General features: G+C 46.8%; 1 protein-coding gene across 3 annotated transcripts in view; it reads left to right on the forward strand.

The window, feature by feature from the left end:
• Positions 1–26,052, forward strand: part of dapk1 (death associated protein kinase 1) — a 201,073-nt gene that overhangs the window by 112,468 nt on the left and 62,553 nt on the right. For all 3 annotated transcript variants that reach the window (XM_036936596.2, XM_036936598.2, XM_036936597.2), the window contains 5 exons: positions 1,418–1,510; positions 11,852–11,971; positions 12,319–12,417; positions 15,722–15,820; positions 17,747–17,845. In XM_036936596.2, the coding sequence (XP_036792491.1) occupies positions 1,418–1,510; positions 11,852–11,971; positions 12,319–12,417; positions 15,722–15,820; positions 17,747–17,845 (510 nt within the window). The remainder of the gene's footprint in view (positions 1–1,417; positions 1,511–11,851; positions 11,972–12,318; positions 12,418–15,721; positions 15,821–17,746; positions 17,846–26,052) is intronic.

Below are 26,052 nucleotides of genomic sequence, written 5' to 3' on the forward strand. Positions count from 1 at the left end.
GAGGCGTAGTGAGGTCTGATGGTGTGGAGTAGTGAGCTCTCTGGGTGAGGCGTAGTGAGGTCTGATGGTGTGGAGTAGTGAGCTCTGAGGGTGTGGCGTAGTGAGCTCTGAGGGTGTGGCATAGTGAGCTCTGGGGGTGAGGCGTAGTGAGCTCTGAGGGTGAGGCGTAGTGAGCGCTGGGGGTGTGGAGTTGTGAGCTCTCTGGGTGTGGCGTAGTGAGCTCTGGGGGTGTGGAGTAGTGAGCTCTGAGGCGTAGTGAGCTCTGAGGCGTAGTGAGCTCTGAGGCGTAGTGAGCTCTGGGGGTGTGGCGTAGTGAGCTCTGAGGCGTAGTGAGCTCTGAGGCGTAGTGAGCTCTGGGGGTGTGGCTTAGTGAGCTCTGGGGGTGTGGCGTAGTGAGCTCTGGGTGTGGCGTAGTGAGCTCTGGTGGTGTGGCTTAGTGAGCTCTGGGGGTGTGGAGTAGTGAGCTCTGGGGGTGTGGCGTACTGAGCTCTGGTGCGTAGTGAGCTCTGAGGGTGTGGCGTAGTGAGCTCTGGTGCGTAGTGAGCTCTGAGGGTGTGGCGTAGTGAGCTCTGAGGGTGTGGCGTAGTGAGCTCTGGGGGTGTGGCATAGTGAGCTCTGGTGCGTAGTAAGCTCTGAGGGTGTGGCGTAGTGAGCTCTGGTGCGTAGTGAGCTCTGAGGGTGTGGCGTAGTGAGCTCTGAGGGTGTGGCGTAGTGAGTTCTGGGGGTGTGGAGTAGTGAGCTCTGGGGGTGTGGCGTAGTGAGCTCTGGGGGTGTGGCATAGTGAGTTCTGGGGGTGTGGCGTAGTGAGTTCTGGGGGTGTGGCGTAGTGAGTTCTGGGGGTGTGGAGTAGTGAGTTCTGGGGGTGTGGCGTAGTGAGCTCTGGGGGTGTGGCATAGTGAGTTCTGGGGGTGTGGAGTAGTGAGCTCTGGGGGTGTGGCGTAGTGAGTTCTGGGGGTGTGGTGTAGTGAGTTCTGTGGGTGTGGCGTAGTGAGTTCTGGGGGTGTGGCGTAGTGAGTTCTGGGGGTGTGGCGTAGTGAGCTCTGGGGGTGTGGCGTAGTGAGTTCTGGGGGTGTGGCGTAGTGAGCTCTGAGGGTGTGGAGTAGTGAGCTCTGAGCATGTTAGGATGAGCTCACTGCACTACATCAAATGTATTTATATAGCCCTTCTTACATCAGCTGATATCTCAAAGTGCTGTACAGAAACCCAGCCTAAAACCCCAAACAGCAAGCAATGCAGATGTAGAAGCACGTTGGCTAGGGAAAACTAACATTCCTCACACACGCCTCATCTCGTTGTCTTGTCTCCTCCATCCTAATATTCTCTTTCTTCTCTCCTATCTTCCAGCAATCGGTGCGCCTCATCTCGTTGTCTTGTCTCCTCCATCCTAATATTCTGTTTCTTCTCTCCTATCTTCCAGCAATCGGTGCGCCTCATCTCGTTGTGTAACCGTCTCTCTCGCTCCTTCCTGTCTAGAAGCAACATCAGTGTGGCTCGCAGTGATGACACGCTGGTAAGAACAACTCCTGTCTCAGACACACACACACACACACACAAACACACATTCATATAGATGCACAAAATCACACACACACACACATTCATATACTTACAAAAAATCACACCCACTGGTAAGATCTGAGACAACTCTATTCCACCCTGTTCCCTATGTGGTGGTGCCCTACGTTTAGTCAGATCCTTATGAAGTACCATGTCATAGTATAGAGAACCCCCCTCCCCACCCATATACCTGTTGAAGGTTAGTGATTTGCCTTATGTGTTATCAGTGTTATCAATTTACCCATCTAAACTTTACACAGTTGGTTACTTCCTGAAACTTCCTGAAACTACTGTCTGTCCCTCCCCACCCCCCTCTCTGTCTGTCCATCCCCACCCCCCTCTCTGTCTGTCCATCCCCACCCCCCTCTCTGTCTGTCCATCCCCACCCCCCTCTCTGTCTTTCCCTCCCCACCCCCCTCTCTGTCTTTCCCTTCCCACCCCCCTCTCTGTCTGTCCATCCCCACCCCCCTCTCTGTCTTTCCCTCCCCACCCCCCTCTCTGTCTTTCCCTTCCCACCCCCCTCTCTGTCTGTCTCTCCCCACCCCCCTCTCTGTCTGTCTCTCCCCACCCCCCTCTCTGTCTGTCCCTCCCCACCCCCCTCTCTGTCTGTCCCTCCCCACCCCCTCTCTGTCTGTCCATCCCCACCCCCCTCTCTGTCTGTCCCTCCCCACCCCCCTCTCTGTCTGTCCCTCCCCACCCCCCTCTCTGTCTGTGTCTCCCCACCCCCCTCTCTGTCTTTCCCTTCCCACCCCCCTCTCTGTCTGTCCCTCCCCACCCCCCTCTCTGTCTGTCCCTCCCCACCCCCCTCTCTGTCTGTCTGTCTGTCCCTCCCCACCCCCCTCTCTGTCTGTCTGTCTGTCCCTCCCCACCCCCCTCTCTGTCTGTGTCTCCCCACCCCCCTCTCTGTCTGTCCCTCCCCACCCCCCTCTCTGTCTGTCCCTCCCCACCCCCCTCTCTGTCTGTCTCTCCCCACCCCCCTCTCTGTCTGTCCCTCCCCACCCCCCTCTCTGTCTGTCCCTCCCCACCCCCTCTCTGTCTGTCCCTCCCCAACCTCTCTGTCTGTCCCTCCCCACCCCCCTCTCTGTCTGTCCCTCCCCACCCACCCCCCTCTCTGTCTGTCCCTCCCCACCCACCCCCCTCTCTGTCTGTCCTTCCCCACCCCCCTCTCTGTCTTTCCCTCCCCACCCCCCTCTGTCTTTCCCTCCCCACCCCCCTCTCGGTCTGTCCCTCCCCCGCCTCCTCTTTGTCTGTCTGTCTGTCCCTCCCCACCCCCCTCTCTGTCTGTCCCTCCCCACCCCCCTCTCGGTCTGTCTCTCCCCATCCTCCTCTGTCTGTCTGTCTGTCCCTCCCCACCCCCCTCTCGGTCTGTCCCTCCCCAGTACAGAACATGTTTTTCTGAGGGACTTAATACAGGGTCACATCCAGCTGTTACTATAACACTAGAGCATGTTATCCCTGTTACCTGAGCCTGTGGCATGATACCATACACCTGATGGAAACTAAATAACCCCCTGTTGTAACTATAACACTAGAGCATGTTATCCCTGTTACCTGAACCTCTGATACCATACACCTGATGGAAACTAAATAACCCCCTGTTGTTACTATAACACTAGAGCATGTTATCCCTGTTACCTGAGCCTGTGGCATGATACCATACACCTGATGGAAACTAAATAACCCCCTGTTGTAACTATAACACTAGAGCATGTTATCCCTGTTACCTGAACCTCTGATACCATACACCTGATGGAAACTAAATGACCCCCTGTTGTTACTATAACACTAGAGCATGTTATCCCTGTTACCTGAGCCTGTGGCATGATACCATACACCTGATGGAAACTAAATGACCCCCTGTTGTTACTATAACACTAGAGCATGTTATCCCTGTTACCTGAACCTCTGATACCATACACCTGATGGAAACTAAATGACCCCCTGTTGTTACTATAACACTAGAGCATGTTATCCCTGTTACCTGAGCTTGTGGCATGATACCATACACCTGATGGAAACTAAATGACCCCCTGTTGTTACTATAACACTAGAGCATGTTATCCCTGTTACCTGAACCACTGATACCATACACCTGATGGAAACTAAATAACCCCCTGTTGTTACTATAACACTAGAGCATGTTATCCCTGTTACCTGAGCTTGTGGCATGATACCATACACCTGATGGAAACTAAATGACCCCCTGTTGTTACTATAACACTAGAGCATGTTATCCCTGTTACCTGAACCACTGATACCATACACCTGATGGAAACTAAATAACCCCCTGTTGTTACTATAACACTAGAGCATATTATCCCTGTTACCTGAGCCTGTGGCATGATACCATACACCTGATGGAAACTAAATGACCCCCTGTTGTTACTATAACACTAGAGCATGTTATCCCTGTTACCTGAGCCTGTGGCATGATACCATACACCTGATGGAAACTAAATAACCCCCTGTTGTTACTATAACACTAGAGCATGTTATCCCTGTTACCTGAACCTCTGATACCATACACCTGATGGAAACTAAATAACCCCCTGTTGTTACTATAACACTAGAGCATGTTATCCCTGTTACCTGAACCTCTGATACCATACACCTGATGGAAACTAAATAACCCCCTGTTGTTACTATAACACTAGAGCATGTTATCCCTGTTACCTGAGCCTGTGGCATGATACCATACACCTGATGGAAACTAAATAACCCCCTGTTGTTACTATAACACTAGAGCATGTTATCCCTGTTACCTGAACCTCTGATACCATACACCTGATGGAAACTAAACGACCCCCTGTTGTTACTATAACACTAGAGCATGTTATCCCTGTTACCTGAACCTCTGATACCATACACCTGATGGAAACTAAATAACCCCCTGTTGTTACTATAACACTAGAGCATGTTATCCCTGTTACCTGAGCCTGTGGCATGATACCATACACCTGATGGAAACTAAATAACCCCCTGTTGTTACTATAACACTAGAGCATGTTATCCCTGTTACCTGAACCTCTGATACCATACACCTGATGGAAACTAAATGACCCCCTGTTGTTACTATAACACTAGAGCATGTTATCCCTGTTACCTGAACCTCTGATACCATACACCTGATGGAAACTAAATAACCCCCTGTTGTAACTATAACACTAGAGCATGTTATCCCTGTTACCTGAACCTCTGATACCATACACCTGATGGAAACTAAATACCCCCTGTTGTTACTATAACACTAGAGCATGTTATCCCTGTTACCTGAGCCTGTGGCATGATACCATACACCTGATGGAAACTAAATAACCCCCTGTTGTTACTATAACACTAGAGCATGTTATCCCTGTTACCTGAACCTCTGATACCATACACCTGATGGAAACTAAATAACCCCCTGTTGTTACTATAACACTAGAGCATGTTATCCCTGTTACCTGAGCCTGTGGCATGATACCATACACCTGATGGAAACTAAATAACCCCCTGTTGTTACTATAACACTAGAGCATGTTATCCCTGTTACCTGAACCTCTGATACCATACACCTGATGGAAACTAAATAACCCCCTGTTGTTACTATAACACTAGAGCATATTATCCCTGTTACCTGAGCCTGTGGCATGATACCATACACCTGATGGAAACTAAATAACCCCCTGTTGTTACTATAACACTAGAGCATGTTATCCCTGTTACCTGAGCCTCTGATACCATACACCTGATGGAAACTAAAGAACCCCCTGTTGTTACTATAACACTAGAGCATGTTATCCCTGTTACCTGAGCCTGTGGCATGATACCATACACCTGATGGAAACTAAATAACCCCCTGTTGTTACTATAACACTAGAGCATGTTATCCCTGTTACCTGAACCTGTGGCATGATACCATACACCTGATGGAAACTAAATACCCCCTGTTGTTACTATAACACTAGAGCATGTTATCCCTGTTACCTGAACCTCTGATACCATACACCTGATGGAAACTAAATAACCCCCTGTTGTTACTATAACACTAGAGCATGTTATCCCTGTTACCTGAGCCTGTGGCATGATACCATACACCTGATGGAAACTAAATAACCCCCTGTTGTAACTATAACACTAGAGCATGTTATCCCTGTTACCTGAACCTCTGATACCATACACCTGATGGAAACTAAATGACCCCCTGTTGTTACTATAACACTAGAGCATGTTATCCCTGTTACCTGAGCTTGTGGCATGATACCATACACCTGATGGAAACTAAATGACCCCCTGTTGTTACTATAACACTAGAGCATGTTATCCCTGTTACCTGAACCACTGATACCATACACCTGATGGAAACTAAATAACCCCCTGTTGTTACTATAACACTAGAGCATGTTATCCCTGTTACCTGAGCTTGTGGCATGATACCATACACCTGATGGAAACTAAATGACCCCCTGTTGTTACTATAACACTAGAGCATGTTATCCCTGTTACCTGAACCACTGATACCATACACCTGATGGAAACTAAATAACCCCCTGTTGTTACTATAACACTAGAGCATATTATCCCTGTTACCTGAGCCTGTGGCATGATACCATACACCTGATGGAAACTAAATGACCCCCTGTTGTTACTATAACACTAGAGCATGTTATCCCTGTTACCTGAGCCTGTGGCATGATACCATACACCTGATGGAAACTAAATAACCCCCTGTTGTTACTATAACACTAGAGCATGTTATCCCTGTTACCTGAACCTCTGATACCATACACCTGATGGAAACTAAATAACCCCCTGTTGTTACTATAACACTAGAGCATGTTATCCCTGTTACCTGAACCTCTGATACCATACACCTGATGGAAACTAAATAACCCCCTGTTGTTACTATAACACTAGAGCATGTTATCCCTGTTACCTGAGCCTGTGGCATGATACCATACACCTGATGGAAACTAAATAACCCCCTGTTGTTACTATAACACTAGAGCATGTTATCCCTGTTACCTGAACCTCTGATACCATACACCTGATGGAAACTAAATGACCCCCTGTTGTTACTATAACACTAGAGCATGTTATCCCTGTTACCTGAACCTCTGATACCATACACCTGATGGAAACTAAATAACCCCCTGTTGTTACTATAACACTAGAGCATGTTATCCCTGTTACCTGAGCCTGTGGCATGATACCATACACCTGATGGAAACTAAATAACCCCCTGTTGTTACTATAACACTAGAGCATGTTATCCCTGTTACCTGAACCTCTGATACCATACACCTGATGGAAACTAAATGACCCCCTGTTGTTACTATAACACTAGAGCATGTTATCCCTGTTACCTGAACCTCTGATACCATACACCTGATGGAAACTAAATAACCCCCTGTTGTAACTATAACACTAGAGCATGTTATCCCTGTTACCTGAACCTCTGATACCATACACCTGATGGAAACTAAATACCCCCTGTTGTTACTATAACACTAGAGCATGTTATCCCTGTTACCTGAGCCTGTGGCATGATACCATACACCTGATGGAAACTAAATAACCCCCTGTTGTTACTATAACACTAGAGCATGTTATCCCTGTTACCTGAGCCTCTGATACCATACACCTGATGGAAACTAAATACCCCCTGTTGTTACTATAACACTAGAGCATGTTATCCCTGTTACCTGAACCTCTGATACCATACACCTGATGGAAACTAAATAACCCCCTGTTGTTACTATAACACTAGAGCATGTTATCCCTGTTACCTGAGCCTGTGGCATGATACCATACACCTGATGGAAACTAAATAACCCCCTGTTGTTACTATAACACTAGAGCATGTTATCCCTGTTACCTGAACCTCTGATACCATACACCTGATGGAAACTAAATAACCCCCTGTTGTTACTATAACACTAGAGCATATTATCCCTGTTACCTGAGCCTGTGGCATGATACCATACACCTGATGGAAACTAAATAACCCCCTGTTGTTACTATAACACTAGAGCATGTTATCCCTGTTACCTGAGCCTCTGATACCATACACCTGATGGAAACTAAAGAACCCCCTGTTGTTACTATAACACTAGAGCATGTTATCCCTGTTACCTGAGCCTGTGGCATGATACCATACACCTGATGGAAACTAAATAACCCCCTGTTGTTACTATAACACTAGAGCATGTTATCCCTGTTACCTGAACCTGTGGCATGATACCATACACCTGATGGAAACTAAATACCCCCTGTTGTTACTATAACACTAGAGCATGTTATCCCTGTTACCTGAACCTCTGATACCATACACCTGATGGAAACTAAATAACCCCCTGTTGTTACTATAACACTAGAGCATGTTATCCCTGTTACCTGAGCCTGTGGCATGATACCATACACCTGATGGAAACTAAATAACCCCCTGTTGTAACTATAACACTAGAGCATGTTATCCCTGTTACCTGAACCTCTGATACCATACACCTGATGGAAACTAAATGACCCCCTGTTGTTACTATAACACTAGAGCATGTTATCCCTGTTACCTGAGCCTGTGGCATGATACCATACACCTGATGGAAACTAAATGACCCCCTGTTGTTACTATAACACTAGAGCATGTTATCCCTGTTACCTGAACCTCTGATACCATACACCTGATGGAAACTAAATGACCCCCTGTTGTTACTATAACACTAGAGCATGTTATCCCTGTTACCTGAGCTTGTGGCATGATACCATACACCTGATGGAAACTAAATGACCCCCTGTTGTTACTATAACACTAGAGCATGTTATCCCTGTTACCTGAACCACTGATACCATACACCTGATGGAAACTAAATAACCCCCTGTTGTTACTATAACACTAGAGCATATTATCCCTGTTACCTGAGCCTGTGGCATGATACCATACACCTGATGGAAACTAAATAACCCCCTGTTGTTACTATAACACTAGAGCATGTTATCCCTGTTACCTGAGCCTGTGGCATGATACCATACACCTGATGGAAACTAAATAACCCCCTGTTGTTACTATAACACTAGAGCATGTTATCCCTGTTACCTGAACCTCTGATACCATACACCTGATGGAAACTAAATAACCCCCTGTTGTTACTATAACACTAGAGCATGTTATCCCTGTTACCTGAACCTCTGATACCATACACCTGATGGAAACTAAATAACCCCCTGTTGTTACTATAACACTAGAGCATGTTATCCCTGTTACCTGAGCCTGTGGCATGATACCATACACCTGATGGAAACTAAATAACCCCCTGTTGTTACTATAACACTAGAGCATGTTATCCCTGTTACCTGAACCTCTGATACCATACACCTGATGGAAACTAAATGACCCCCTGTTGTTACTATAACACTAGAGCATGTTATCCCTGTTACCTGAACCTCTGATACCATACACCTGATGGAAACTAAATAACCCCCTGTTGTTACTATAACACTAGAGCATATTATCCCTGTTACCTGAACCTCTGATACCATACACCTGATGGAAACTAAATAACCCCCTGTTGTTACTATAACACTAGAGCATATTATCCCTGTTACCTGAACCTCTGATACCATACACCTGATGGAAACTAAATAACCCCCTGTTGTTACTATAACACTAGAGCATGTTATCCCTGTTACCTGAGCCTGTGGCATGATACCATACACCTGATGGAAACTAAATAACCCCCTGTTGTTACTATAACACTAGAGCATGTTATCCCTGTTACCTGAACCTCTGATACCATACACCTGATGGAAACTAAATGACCCCCTGTTGTTACTATAACACTAGAGCATGTTATCCCTGTTACCTGAACCTCTGATACCATACACCTGATGGAAACTAAATAACCCCCTGTTGTAACTATAACACTAGAGCATGTTATCCCTGTTACCTGAACCTCTGATACCATACACCTGATGGAAACTAAATACCCCCTGTTGTTACTATAACACTAGAGCATGTTATCCCTGTTACCTGAGCCTGTGGCATGATACCATACACCTGATGGAAACTAAATAACCCCCTGTTGTTACTATAACACTAGAGCATGTTATCCCTGTTACCTGAGCCTCTGATACCATACACCTGATGGAAACTAAATACCCCCTGTTGTTACTATAACACTAGAGCATGTTATCCCTGTTACCTGAACCTCTGATACCATACACCTGATGGAAACTAAATAACCCCCTGTTGTTACTATAACACTAGAGCATGTTATCCCTGTTACCTGAGCCTGTGGCATGATACCATACACCTGATGGAAACTAAATAACCCCCTGTTGTTACTATAACACTAGAGCATGTTATCCCTGTTACCTGAACCTCTGATACCATACACCTGATGGAAACTAAATAACCCCCTGTTGTTACTATAACACTAGAGCATATTATCCCTGTTACCTGAGCCTGTGGCATGATACCATACACCTGATGGAAACTAAATAACCCCCTGTTGTTACTATAACACTAGAGCATGTTATCCCTGTTACCTGAGCCTCTGATACCATACACCTGATGGAAACTAAAGAACCCCCTGTTGTTACTATAACACTAGAGCATGTTATCCCTGTTACCTGAGCCTGTGGCATGATACCATACACCTGATGGAAACTAAATAACCCCCTGTTGTTACTATAACACTAGAGCATGTTATCCCTGTTACCTGAACCTGTGGCATGATACCATACACCTGATGGAAACTAAATACCCCCTGTTGTTACTATAACACTAGAGCATGTTATCCCTGTTACCTGAACCTCTGATACCATACACCTGATGGAAACTAAATAACCCCCTGTTGTTACTATAACACTAGAGCATGTTATCCCTGTTACCTGAACCTCTGATACCATACACCTGATGGAAACTAAATAACCCCCTGTTGTTACTATAACACTAGAGTATGTTATCCCTGTTACCTGAGCCTGTGATACCATACACCTGATGGAAACTAAATGACCCCCTGTTGTTACTATAACACTAGAGCATGTTATCCCTGTTACCTGAACCTCTGATACCATACACCTGATGGAAACTAAATAACCCCCTGTTGTTACTATAACACTAGAACATGTTATCCCTGTTACCTGAGCCTCTGATACCATACACCTGATGGAAACTAAATACCCCCTGTTGTTACTATAACACTAGAGCATATTATCCCTGTTACCTGAACCTGTGGCATGATACCATACACCTGATGGAAACTAAATAACCCCCTGTTGTTACTATAACACTAGAGCATGTTATCCCTGTTACCTGAACCTCTGATACCATACACCTGATGGAAACTAAATAACCCCCTGTTGTTACTATAACACTAGAGTATGTTATCCCTGTTACCTGAGCCTGTGATACCATACACCTGATGGAAACTAAATGACCCCCTGTTGTTACTATAACACTAGAGCATGTTATCCCTGTTACCTGAACCTCTGATACCATACACCTGATGGAAACTAAATACCCCCTGTTGTTACTATAACACTAGAGCATGTTATCCCTGTTACCTGTACCTCTGATACCATACACCTGATGGAAACTAAATAACCCCCTGTTGTTACTATAACACTAGAGCATGTTATCCCTGTTACCTGAGCCTGTGGCATGATACCATACACCTGATGGAAACTAAATAACCCCCTGTTGTTACTATAACACTAGAGCATGTTATCCCTGTTACCTGAACCTGTGGCATGATACCATACACCTGATGGAAACTAAATAACCCCCCGTTGTTACTATAACACTAGAGCATGTTATCCCTGTTACCTGAACCTCTGATACCATACACCTGATGGAAACTAAATAACCCCCTGTTGTTACTATAACACTAGAGCATGTTATCCCTGTTACCTGAGCCTCTGATACCATACACCTGATGGAAACTAAATACCCCCTGTTGTTACTATAACACTAGAGCATATTATCCCTGTTACCTGAGCCTGTGGCATGATACCATACACCTGATGGAAACTAAATGACCCCCTGTTGTTACTATAACACTAGAGCATGTTATCCCTGTTACCTGAACCTCTGATACCATACACCTGATGGAAACTAAATACCCCCTGTTGTTACTATAACACTAGAGCATGTTATCCCTGTTACCTGAACCTCTGATACCATACACCTGATGGAAACTAAATAACCCCCTGTTGTTACTATAACACTAGAGCATGTTATCCCTGTTACCTGAGTTTGTGGCATGATACCATACACCTGATGGAAACTAAATAACCCCCTGTTGTGTGTCAATAGGATGAGGAAGACTCCTTTGTGATGAAGGCTATAATCCATGCAATAAACGACAACAACGTACCTGGCCTGCAGCACCTTCTGACCTCACTGACCAGCTATGACCTTAACCAGCCCAACAAGGTGAGAACACAGCTCTGTCTCTGGGTGTGTGTGTGTGTGTGTGTGTGTTAACCAATGTAATAATGTTTTTAATTGTTACATTTATTCTCCTATTAACCCTCTCATCTATCTAGTCATCTATCTAGTCATCTATCTAATCATCTATCTAATCATCCCACTAACAGTCTGTCTGATCTTTTCTCCAGCTCTCAGCAGAACACCTTGTTAAGGAATCAGTCTATACTATCATACTAACCCTGACTTCTCTGGTCTGCTCAGAACACCGTGTGTGTGTACAGTATAATGTGTGTACAGGATAATGTGTGTACATTCACTGATCCCATGTTAACATGTGTGTGTGTGGGTAGAACGGGACTCCCCCCCTCCTGATTGCAGCAGGCTGTGGAAACATTCAGATAATCGATGTGCTGATGGGGAAAGGAGCTGAGATACAGGCCCACGACAAGGTACACACACTACCACGACAAGGTACACACACTACCACGACAAGGTACACACAAACTACCACGACAAGGTACACACACTACCACGACAAGGTACACACACTACCACGACAAGGTACACACAAACTACCACGACAAGGTACACACACTACCACAACAAGGTACACACACTACCACGACAAGGTACACACACTACCACGACAAGGTACACACAAACTACCACGACAAGGTACACACAAACTACCACGACAAGGTACACACAAACTACCACGACAAGGTACACACAAACTACCACGACAAGGTACACACACTACCACGACAAGGTACACACACTACCACGACAAGGTACACACACTACCACGACAAGGTACACACACACTACCACGACAAGGTACACACACTACCACGACAAGGTACACACAAACTACCACGACAAGGTACACACACTACCACGACAAGGTACACACAAACTACCACGACAAGGTACACACACTACCATGACAAGGTACACACACTACCACGACAAGGTACACACACTACCACGACAAGGTACACACACTACCACGACAAGGTACACACACTACCACGACAAGGTACACACAGACTACCATGACAAGGTACACACACTACCACGACAAGGTACACACACACTACCACGACAAGGTACACACAGACTGGACTCACACACAAAAAAACACCCAGTCGACTTCTTAATTTGGGTTTTATTTTAATGACACTCAAGAATACAAAAATGTATACACTACTGTTCAATAGTTTGGGGTCACTTAGAAATGCCCACATTTTTTGTCCATTAAAATAACACCAAATTGATCAGAAATACAGTGTAGACATTGTTAATGTTGTAAATGACTATTGTGGCTGGATTTTTAATGGAATATCTACATAGGTGTACAGAGGCCCATTATCAGCAACCATCACTCCTGTGTTCCAATGGCACGTTGTGTGTATCATTTTAAAAAGCTAATTGATCAATAGAAAACCCTTTCACAAATTATGTTAGCACAGCTGAAAACTGTTGTCCTGATTAAAGAAGCAATAAAACTGTCCTTCTTTAGACTAGTGGAGTATCAGGAGCATCATCATTTGTGGGTTTGAATACAGGCTCAACATGGCCACAATTCCTCAACAGGCAGCTTCATTAAACAGTACCCGCAAAACACCAGTCTCAACGTCAAGAGTGAAGAGGCGACTGCGGGATGTTGGCCTTCTAGGCAGAGTTGCAAAGAAAAATACATATCTCAGACTGGCCAATAAAAATAAAAGATTAAGATGGGCAAAAGAACACAGACACTGGACAGAGGAATTCGGCCTAGAAGGCCAGCATCCCGGAGTTGCCTCTTCACTGTTGACGTTGAGAGTGGACAGAGGAACTCTACCTAGAAGGCCAGCATTTGTGGGTACTATTTAATGATGCTGCCAGTTGAGGACTTGTGAGGCGTCTGTTTCTCAAACTAGACACTGTAATGTACTTGTCCTCTTCCTCAGTTGTGCACCGGGGCCTCCCACTTCTCTTTCTATTCTGGTTAGAGCCAGTTTGCGCTTTTCTGTGAAGGGGGTAGTACACAGCGTTGTACGAGATTTTCAGCTTTTTAGCAATTTCTTGCATGGAATAGTTTCCATGGGGGGTGGGGAGGGACAGACAGTAGTTTCAGGAAGTTTCAGGAAGTAACCAACTGTTTCAGAAGAAAGTTATTTGTTTCTGGACATTTTGAGCCTGTAATCGAACCCACAAATGCTGATACTCAACTAGTCTAAAGAAGGCCAGTTTTATTGCTTCTTTAATCAGGACAACAGTTTTCAGCTGTGCTAACATAATTGCAAAAGGGTTTTCTAATGATCAATTAGCCTTTTAAAATTATAAACTTGGATTAGGTAACACAACGTGCCATTGGAACACAGGAGTGATGGTTGCTGATAATGGGCCTATGTATGTCTATGTAGATATTCCATTGAAAATCTGCCGTTTCCAGCTACAACAGTCATTTACAACATTAACAGTGTCTACACTGTATTTCTGATCAATTTGATGCTATTTTAATGGACAAAAAAAAATATTTAAAAAAACAAGGATATTTCTAATTGACCCCAAACTTTTGAACGGTAGTGTAGATATTATCAAATGTTCATAGAAGTTCAAACTGTCTTTGGCTTCCTTTGATTCAATGTGAGGGAGTGTTTTGAGAGGTGGAGAATATTTGAAGGCTCGTTGTTAAACCAGCCGTCTAGCTGGATGGGATAAGGTGAGGTGTGATGAGGTGTGGTGGGGTGGGGTGAGGTGGGATGGGGTGTGATGAGGTGTGGTGAGGTGGGATGAGATGTGATGAGGTGTGATGGGGTGGGGTGAGGTGTGATGAGGTGGGATAAGGTGAGGTGTGGTGAGGTGTGGTGAGGTGGGGTGGGGTGGGATGGGGTGTGATGAGGTGGGATGAGATGTGATGAGGTGTGATGGGGTGGGGTGAGGTGTGATGAGGTGGGATAAGGTGAGGTGTGGTGAGGTGTGGTGAGGTGTGGTGAGGTGTGGTGAGGTGGGGTGGGGTGGGATGGGGTGTGATGAGGTGTGGTGAGGTGGGATGAGATGTGATGAGGTGTGATGGGGTGGGGTGAGGTGTGATGAGGTGGGATAAGGTGAGGTGTGGTGAGGTGTGGTGAGGTGTGGTGGGGTGGGGTGGGATGGGGTGTGATGAGGTGTGATGAGGTGGGATGAGATGTGATGAGGTGGGATGAGGTGTGATGGGTGGGGTGAGGTGTGATGGGGTGGGGTGAGGTGGGATAAGGTGAGGTGTGGTGAGGTGGGGTGAGGTGGAATGGGGTGGGATGGGGTGTGATGAGGTGTGATGAGGTGGGATGAGGTGGGGTGAGGTGTGATGAGGTGGGATGAGGTGAGGTGGGGTGAGGTGGGATGGGGTGAGGTGGGATGGGGTGAGGTGGGGTGAGGTGGGATGAGGTGGGATGGGGTGAGGTGGGATGGGGTGAGGTGGGGTGAGGTGGGATGGGGTGAGGTGTGATGAGGTATGATGGGGTGGGATGGGGTGAGGTGTGATGGGATGAGGTGGGATGAGGTATGATGGGGTGGGATGGGGTGAGGTGGGATGGGGTGAGGTGTGATGAGGTATGATGGGGTGGGATGGGGTGAGGTGTGATGGGATGAGGTGGGATGAGGTGGGATGAGGTGTGAGTAACAGACACACTACAGACCATTCTAATGTAGCTTAAGTAATCGCATGTTGCCCATTTGAACCATTTGTGCTGCACATCCCAGTGTCTGACTGTACCCATTGAACCTCAGAGTGGAGCGAACGCCATCTACTACGCAGGGAGACACGGACACGTGGAGACCCTCAGGTTCCTGCATGAAAAGACCTGCCCTCTGGACGTCCAAGATAAGGTGATCCCCCCCACACTCACACCAGGCCCTGAATACCACGATCACAACACACTTCACACTTCCATGACCGTCAGTCCATCAGTCCCCTCGAGCGGCTCACGCCCCTTCCTCCCCACACACTACGGCTGTGACAGTCATGGAGTTTTGGGTGACGGTAAATTGGCCATGAATAGAATGATTTTCCCGTTCAAGTCAGTGATGTCATAATGGGTGGACTGGCAACCGTTGCGAGGAGCAAAGCAGATAGTAAAAACAGGAAGTGTGCCCATCAATATGAGCTGTGATTTGTTGTCAACTCATCTGACTTTGCAAAAAATGCTTTGAATTGCATGAGCCACATTAGTTAACATAATTTGAATAACATTCTACGTTACCAAGGAAGTAATTGCATCACAATACCAGGCAGCCATTGTGAGTTTACCAGTCAACTTGTCACACGAAAGCCTGGCCATCTAGTCTACAATCAGTTGTTTGTTCAGTAAATGTATATATTTTTTTAATAATTTGGTTTTAATGTTTATTTTCATGACAGTCTTCGTCCATGACGGTCGGTTACACGCTTATACAATAGTACGACAGTCCTAACACACTACCTTTAGGCAGGAGGCTCAGTCATCAGAGTTCAATCATTCCTGGATTGATCTACTTTATTTGCTGTTGCCATGGAGACTGTGATAGAGACGCTTCACTCCCCCTGATGGAGATGCGTCACTCCTCCTTTCTCAGTGCCTCTCCACCTCTCTAGATCACTACGCCGACCGACTGGCCAGGATGGCATCAGCTGATACACTGGTGTTTTACGTCACAGAACTCTTCAATGGAAATAAAATATTGTTTCACCACAGAGTGGGTGTGGGTGTGCCTAGATGTTTACACTTCAGAAGGACTGTGTTTGTGTGTGTGTTGTGCCATGACACCCAACATTTAAATTGTTCTGTAATGGTTTCTGGAGTTAGAAATAGAGCAGATGAGCTAGAAACATTATTTTGTTGAAATATAATTTGTTCTCTGAGAAATTAAGCGAAATGAATGCACCCAAATTGTCCATTTTAATTTATATAGTACCTAACATCCGTTTTGAACCAAACTTTTTTCTAACAATGAGTAAGACATAAGGAATACAAATAAGTGGTCAAAAGTCATCCAGGCCCCCCCACACAACAATCCACCCCAACAACCAAAACATTAAACACCTACCTAATATTTAGTTACTCTCCCTATTCCCCTCAGAACAGCCTCAATTCATCAGGTCATGAACTCTACAAGGTGTCCAAAGCGTTCCACAGGGATGCTGGTCCATGTTGACTCTACAAGGTGTCCAAAGCGTTCCACAGGGATGCTGGTCCATGTTGACTCTACAAGGTGTTGAAAGCGTTCCACAGGGATGCTGGTCCATGTTGACTATACAAGGTGTTGAAAGCGTTCCACAGGGATGCTGGCCCATGTTGTCTCTACAAGGTGTTGAAAGCGTTCCACAGGGATGCTGGTCCATGTTGACTATACAAGGTGTCCAAAGCGTTCCACAGGGATGCTGGTCCATGTTGACTCCAACTCTTCCCACAGCTGTCAAGTTGTCTGGATGTCCTTTATGTGGTGGACCATTCTTGATGCACACGGGAAACTGTTGTGTGACCTTTGGATTCCAATGTCTAACTCACTGTTACTAAAAAGTTTGGTTCAAATCGGATGTTAGGTACTATATTTATTACATATTATATGAATCCTAAAATTAAAAAGGGCAGTTTGAGTGCAATCCATTAGCTTAATTTTAAAAAATCTAAATATATTTAAAAGAAATAATGTTGCAGGAATTCTTATCTGTTTCTAACAACAGAAATTATTTCATAACGATCTGACATGGTGGGGGTCGATCTGGTGCTTTTTTGAGGAGTAACGACCCGTGTTGATGCTGTGTTGCTGTTACAGAGTGGAGAGACAGCCCTACACGTGGCAGCTCGCTATGGCAACGTGGATGTGGTCCAATACCTGTGTAGTATCCATGCCAACCCAGACCTCTCAGACAGGGTACGTGTACACGCACCACACACACACAGACCAGTCAGAGCGTACGTTCTGAGTTTGTACTGAATACTGTACTGTATCATTCTTGATTCACACGGTAAACGCTTGAGCGTGAAAAAGACCCAGCAGCGTTGCAGTTCCTGACACTCACCGGGTGCGCCTGGCACATACTACCATACCCCGTTCTGAGACAGTTTTTCGTGTCCATTCATACATAATAAATCCATGTCTCAGTTGTCTCAAGGCTTAAAAATCCTTCTTTAACCTCCTCCTCTTCATCTACACGTCAATAAGGGATCCTATCTTTCACCTGGATTCACCTGGTCAGTCTGTCATAGAAAGAGTAGGTGTTCCTAATGTTTTGTTCAGAGTGTATTTTAGCAAGTAAATGAGACAAGTGCACAATGTATGTCACGTGTTAACCTGATGAGGTATGTCAAGTGTTAACCTGATGAGGTATGTCAAGTGTTAACCTGATGAGGTATGTCACGTGTTAACCTGATGAGGTATGTCATGTGTCAACCTGATGAGGTATGTCACGTGTTAACCTGATGAGGTATGTCACGTGTCAACCTGATGAGGTATGTCACGTGTCAACCTGATGAGGTATGTCACGTGTCAACCGGATGAGGTATGTCACGTGTCAACCGGATGAGGTATGTCACATGTCAACCGGATGAGGTATGTCACGTGTCAACCGGATGAGGTATGTCACGTGTTAACCTGATGAGGTATGTCACGTGTCAACCTGATGAGGTATGTCACGTGTTCACCTGATGAGGTATGTCACGTGTTCACCTGATGAGGTATGTCACGTGTTCACCTGATGAGGTATGTCACGTGTCAACCTGATGAGGTATGTCACGTGTTAACCTGATGAGGTATGTATCAACCTGATGAGGTATGTGTCAACCTGATGAGGTACGTGTCAACCTGATGAGGTACGTGTCAACCTGATGAGGTATGTCACGTGTTAACCTGATGAGGTACGTGTCAACCTGATGAGGTACGTCATGCGTTAACCTGATGAGGTATGTCACGCGTTAACCTGATGAGGTATGTCACGTGTCAACCTGATGAGGTATGTCACGTGTCAACCTGATGAGGTATGTCACGTGTCAACCTGATGAGGTATGTCACGTGTCAACCTGATGAGGTATGTCACGTGTTCACCTGATGAGGTATGTCACATGTTCACCTGATGAGGTATGTCACGTGTTCACCTGATGAGGTATGTGTCAACCTGATGAGGTATGTGTCAACCTGATGAGGTATGTGTCAACCTGATGAGGTATGTCATGTGTCAACCTGATGAGGTATGTCACGTGTCAACCTGATGAGGTATGTCACGTGTCAAACTGATGAGGTATGTCACGTGTCAACCTGAGGTGTGTCACGTGTCAACCTAATGAGGTGTGTCACGTGTCAACCTGATGAGGTGTGTCACGTGTCAACCTGATGAGGTGTGTCACGTGTCAACCTGAGGAGGTGTGTCACGTGTCAACCTGATGAGGTATGTCATGTGTTCACCTGATGAGGTATGTCACGTGTCAACCTGATGAGGTATGTCACGTGTCAACCTGATCAGGTATGTCACGCGTCAACCTGATGAGGTTTGTCACGCGTCAACCTGATGAGGTTTGTCACGTGTTAACCTGATGAGGTATGTCACGCGTTAACCTGATGAGGTATGTCACGCGTCAACCTGATGAGGTATGTCACGCGTCAACCTGATGAGGTATGTCACGCGTCAACCTGATGAGGTATGTCACGCGTCAACCTGATGAGGTATGTCACGCGTCAACCTGATGAGGTATGTCACGTGTCAACCTTATGAGGTATGTCACGTGTCAACCTGATGAGGTATGTCACGTGTCAACCTGATGAGGTATGTCACGTGTCAACCTGATGAGGTATGTCACGTGTCAACCTGATGAGGTATGTCACGTTTCAACCTGATGAGGTATGTCACGTTTCAACCTGATGAGGTATGTCACGTGTCCACCTGATGAGGTATGTCACGTGTCCACCTGATGAGGTATGTCACGCGTCCACCTGATGAGGTATGTCACGCGTCAACCTGATGAGGTATGTCACGCGTCAACCTGATGAGGTATGTCACGCGTCAACCTGATGAGGTATGTCACGCGTCAACCTGATGAGGTATGTCACGCGTCAACCTGATGAGGTATGTCACGCGTCAACCTGATGAGGTATGTCACGCGTCAACCTGATGAGGTATGTCACGCGTCAACCTGTTGAGGTATGTCACGCGTCAACCTGATGAGGTATGTCACGCGTCAACCTGATGAGGTATGTCACGCGTCAACCTGATGAGGTTTGTCACGCGTCAACCTGATGAGGTTTGTCACGCATTAACCTGATGAGGTATGTCACGTGTTAAACTGATGAGGTACAGTGCATTTGGAAAGTATTCAGACCCCTTGACTTTTTCCACATTTTGTTACATTACAGCCTTATTCTAAAATGTATCAAATAAAAAATTTAAAATCCTTATCAGTCTATACACAATACCCCATAATGACAAATCAAAAACAGGTTTTTACATAAGTATTCAGACCCTTTGCTATGAAACTCGAAATTGAGCTCAGGTGCATCCTGTTTCCATTGATCATCCTTGAGATGTTTCTCCAACTTGATTGGAGTCCACCTGTTGTAAATTCAATTGATTGGACATGATTTGGAGAGGCACACACCTGTCTATATAAGGTCCCATAGTTGACAGTGCATGTCAGAGCAAAAACCAAGGAATTGTCCTTAGAGCTTCAAGACAGGATTGTGTGGAGGCACAAATCTGGGGAAGGGTACCAAAACATTTCTGCAGCATTGAAGGTCCCCAAGAACACTGTGACCTCCATCATTCTTAAATGGAAGAAGTTTGGAACCACCAAGACTCTTACTAGAGCTGGCCACTCTGCCAAACAATCGGGGAGAAGGGCCTTGGTCAGGGAGGTGACCAATAACCTGATGGTCACTCTGACAGCTCCAGAGTGTCTCTGTGGAAATGGGAGAACCTTCCAGAAGGACAACCATCTCTGCAACACTTCACCAATCAGACCTTTATGGTAGAGCGGCCAGACGGAAGCCACTCCTCAGTAAAAGGCACTGCTTTGAGTTTGCCAAAAGGCACCTAAAGGACTCTCAGACCATGAGAAACAAGATTCTCAGGTCTGATGAAACCAAGATTGAACTCTTTGGCCTGAATGTCAAGTGTCACGTTTGGAGGAAACCTGGCGCAATCCCTATGGTGAAGCATGGTGGTGGCAGCATCAGTCTGTGGGGATGTTTTTCAGCAGCAGGGACTGGGAGACTAGTCAGGATCGCGGGGAAAGCTGAACGGAGCAAAGTACAGAGAGATCCTTGATGAAAACTTGCTCCAGAGTGCTCAGGACCTCAGACTGGGTTGAAGGTTCACCTTCCAACAGGACAACAACCCTAAGCACACAGCAAAGACAACACAGAAGTGGCTTCGGGACAGGAGGGACAGCAGCATTGTTCTGTACCAACCGTTAGATCAGGAGGGACAGCAGCGTTGTTCTGTACCAATCGTTAGATCAGGGACAGCGGCGTTGTTCTGTACCAACCGTTAGATCAGGAGGGACAGAAGCATTGTTCTGTACCAACCGTTAGATCAGGAGGGACAGCAGCGTTGTTCTGTACCAACCGTTAGATCAGGAGGGACAGCAGCGTTGTTCTGTACCAACCGTTAGATCAGGAGGGACAGCAGCGTTGTTCTGTACCAACCGTTAGATCAGGAGGGGCAGCAGCGTTCTGTACCAACCGTTAGATCAGGAGGGAAAGCAGCATTGTTCTGTACCAACCGTTAGATCAGGAGGGACAGCAGCATTGTTCTGTTCCAACCGTTAGATCAGGAGGGACAGCAGCGTTGTTCTGTTCCAACCGTTAGATCAGGAGGGACAGCAGCGTTGTTCTGTACCAACCGTTAGATCAGGAGGGACAGCAGCGTTGTTCTGTACCAAACGTTAGATCAGGAGGGACAGCAGCGTTGTTCTGTACCAACCGTTAGATCAGGGACAGCAGCGTTGTTCTGTACCAACCGTTAGATCAGGAGGGACAGCAGCATTGTTCTGTACCAACCGTTAGATCAGGAGGGACAGCAGCATTGTTCTGTTCCAACCGTTAGATCAGGAGGGACAGCAGCATTGTTCTGTACCAACCGTTATATCAGGAGGGACAGCAGCGTTGTTCTGTACCAACCGTTAGATCAGGAGGGACAGCAGCGTTGTTCTGTACCAACCGTTAGATCAGGAGGGACAGCAGCGTTGTTCTGTACCAACCGTTAGATCAGGAGGGACAGCAGCGTTGTTCTGTACCAACCGTTAGATCAGGGACAGCAGCGTTGTTCTGTACCAACCGTTAGATCAGCAGGGACAGCAGCGTTGTTCTGTACCAACCGTTAGATCAGGAAGGACAGCAGCGTTGTTCTGTACCAACCGTTAGATCAGGGACAGCAGCGTTGTTCTGTACCAACCGTTAGATCAGGGATAGCAGCGTTGTTCTGTACCAACCGTTAGATCAGGGACAGCAGCGTTGTTCTTTACCAACCGTTAGATCAGGAGGGACAGCAGCATTGTTCTGTACCAACCGTTAGATCAGGAGGGACAGCAGCGTTGTTCTGTACCAACCGTTAGATCAGGAGGGACAGCAGCATTGTTCTGTACCAACCGTTAGATCAGGAGGGACAGTAGCGTTGTTCTGTACCAACCGTTAGATCAGGAGGGACAGCAGCGTTGTTCTGTACCAACCGTTAGATCAGGGACAGCAGCGTTGTTCTGTACCAACCGTTAGATCAGGAGGGACAGCAGCGTTCTGTACCAACCGTTAGATCAGGAGGGACAGCAGCATTGTTCTGTACCAACCGTTAGATCAGGAGGGACAGCAGCATTGTTCTGTTCCAACCGTTAGATCAGCAGGGACAGCAGCGTTGTTCTGTACCAACCGTTAGATCAGGAGGGACAGCAGCGTTGTTCTGTACCAACCGTTAGATCAGGAGGGACAGCAAGCGTTGTTCTGTACCAACCGTTAGATCAGGAGGGACAGCAGCGTTGTTCTGTACCAACCGTTAGATCAGGAGGGACAGCAAGCGTTGTTCTGTACCAACCGTTAGATCAGGAGGGACAGCAGCGTTGTTCTGTACCAACCGTTAGATCAGGAGGGACAGCAGCGTTGTTCTGTACCAACCGTTAGATCAGGGACAGCAGCGTTGTTCTGTACCAACCGTTAGATCAGCAGGGACAGCAGCGTTGTTCTGTACCAACCGTTAGATCAGGAAGGACAGCAGCGATGTTCTGTACCAACCGTTAGATCAGGAAGGACAGCAGCGTTGTTCTGTACCAACCGTTGGATCAGGAGGGACAGCAGCGTTGTTCTGTACCAACCGTTAGATCAGGAGGGACAGCAGCGTTGTTCTGTACCAACCGTTAGATCAGGGACAGCAGCGTTGTTCTGTACCAACCGTTAGATCAGGGACAGCAGCGTTGTTCTGTACCAACCGTTAGATCAGGGACAGCAGCGTTGTTCTGTACCAACCGTTAGATCAGGAGGGACAGCAGCGTTCTGTACCAACCGTTAGATCAGGCACAGCAGCGTTGTTCTGTACCAACCGTTAGATCAGGAGGGACAGCAGCATTGCTCTGTACCAACCGTTGGATCAGGAGGGACAGCAGCGTTGTTCTGTACCAACCGTTAGATCAGGAGGGACAGCAGCGTTGTTCTGTACCAACCGTTAGATCAGGGACAGCAGCGTTGTTCTGTTCCAACTGTTAGATCAGAAGGGCCACAGTGTTGTTCTGTACCAACCGTTAGATCAGGGACAGCAGCATTGTTCTGTACCAACCATTAGATCAGGAGGGACAGCATCATTGTTCTGTACCAACCGTTAGATCAGGAGGGACAGCAGCATTGTTCTGTACCAACCGTTAGATCAGGAGGGACAGCAGCTTTGTTCTGTACCAACCGTTAGATCAGGAGGGACAGCAGCGTTGTTCTGTACCAACCGTTAGATCAGGAGGGACAGCAGCGTTGTTCTGTACTAACCGTTAGATCAGGAGGGACAGCAGCGTTGTTCTGTACCAACCGTTAGATCAGGAGGGACAGCAGCGTTGTTCTGTACCAACCGTTAGATCAGGAGGGACAGCAGCGTTGTTCTGTACCAACTGTTAGATCAGGGACAGCAGCGTTGTTCTGTACCAACCGTTAGATCAGGAGGGACAGCAGCGTTGTTCTGTACCAACCGTTAGATCAGGGACAGCAGCGTTGTTCTGTACCAACCGTTAGATCAGCAGGGACAGCAGCGTTGTTCTGTACCAACCGTTAGATCAGGCACAGCAGCGTTGTTCTGTACCAACCGTTAGATCAGGAGGGACAGCAGCGTTGTTCTGTACCAACCGTTAGATCAGGGACAGCAGCATTGTTCTGTACCAACCGTTAGATCAGGAGTGACAGCAGCGTTGTTCTGTACCAACCGTTAGATCAGAGACAGCAGCATTGTTCTGTACCAACCGTTAGATCTGGAGGGACAGCAGCATTGTTCTGTACCAACCTTTAGATCAGGGACAGCAGCGCTGTTCTGTGCTAACCGTTAGATCAGGAGGGACAGCATCATTGTTCTGTACCAACCGTTAGATCAGGATTGACAGCAGCGTTGTTCTGTACCAACCGTTAGATCAGGAGGGACAGCAGCGTTGTTCTGTACCAACCGTTAGATCAGAAGGGACAGCAGCATTGTTCTGTACCAACCATTAGATCAGGAGGGACAGCAGCGTTGTTCTGTACCAACCGTTAGATCAGGGACAGCAGCGTTGTTCTGTACCAACCGTTAGATCAGGGACAGCAATGTTGTTCTGTACCAACCGTTAGATCAGGGACAGCAGCGTTGTTCTGTACCAACCGTTAGATCAGGAGGGACAGCAGCGTTCTGTACCAACCGTTAGATCAGGCACAGCAGCGTTGTTCTGTACCAACCGTTAGATCAGGAGGGACAGCAGCATTGCTCTGTACCAACCGTTGGATCAGGAGGGACAGCAGCGTTGTTCTGTACCAACCGTTAGATCAGGAGGGACAGCAGCGTTGTTCTGTACCAACCGTTAGATCAGGGACAGCAGCGTTGTTCTGTTCCAACTGTTAGATCAGAAGGGCCACAGTGTTGTTCTGTACCAACCGTTAGATCAGGGACAGCAGCATTGTTCTGTACCAACCATTAGATCAGGAGGGACAGCATCATTGTTCTGTACCAACCGTTAGATCAGGAGGGACAGCAGCATTGTTCTGTACCAACCGTTAGATCAGGAGGGACAGCAGCTTTGTTCTGTACCAACCGTTAGATCAGGAGGGACAGCAGCGTTGTTCTGTACCAACCGTTAGATCAGGAGGGACAGCAGCGTTGTTCTGTACTAACCGTTAGATCAGGAGGGACAGCAGCGTTGTTCTGTACCAACCGTTAGATCAGGAGGGACAGCAGCGTTGTTCTGTACCAACCGTTAGATCAGGAGGGACAGCAGCGTTGTTCTGTACCAACTGTTAGATCAGGGACAGCAGCGTTGTTCTGTACCAACCGTTAGATCAGGAGGGACAGCAGCGTTGTTCTGTACCAACCGTTAGATCAGGGACAGCAGCGTTGTTCTGTACCAACCGTTAGATCAGCAGGGACAGCAGCGTTGTTCTGTACCAACCGTTAGATCAGGCACAGCAGCGTTGTTCTGTACCAACCGTTAGATCAGGAGGGACAGCAGCGTTGTTCTGTACCAACCGTTAGATCAGGGACAGCAGCATTGTTCTGTACCAACCGTTAGATCAGGAGTGACAGCAGCGTTGTTCTGTACCAACCGTTAGATCAGAGACAGCAGCATTGTTCTGTACCAACCGTTAGATCTGGAGGGACAGCAGCATTGTTCTGTACCAACCTTTAGATCAGGGACAGCAGCGCTGTTCTGTGCTAACCGTTAGATCAGGAGGGACAGCATCATTGTTCTGTACCAACCGTTAGATCAGGATTGACAGCAGCGTTGTTCTGTACCAACCGTTAGATCAGGAGGGACAGCAGCGTTGTTCTGTACCAACCGTTAGATCAGAAGGGACAGCAGCATTGTTCTGTACCAACCATTAGATCAGGAGGGACAGCAGCGTTGTTCTGTACCAACCGTTAGATCAGGGATAGCAGCGTTGTTCTG

This window comes from Oncorhynchus mykiss, chromosome 11 (genome assembly GCF_057628025.1).
Source record: "Oncorhynchus mykiss isolate SJ-2025 chromosome 11, ASM5762802v1, whole genome shotgun sequence".
NCBI lineage: Eukaryota > Metazoa > Chordata > Actinopteri > Salmoniformes > Salmonidae > Oncorhynchus > Oncorhynchus mykiss.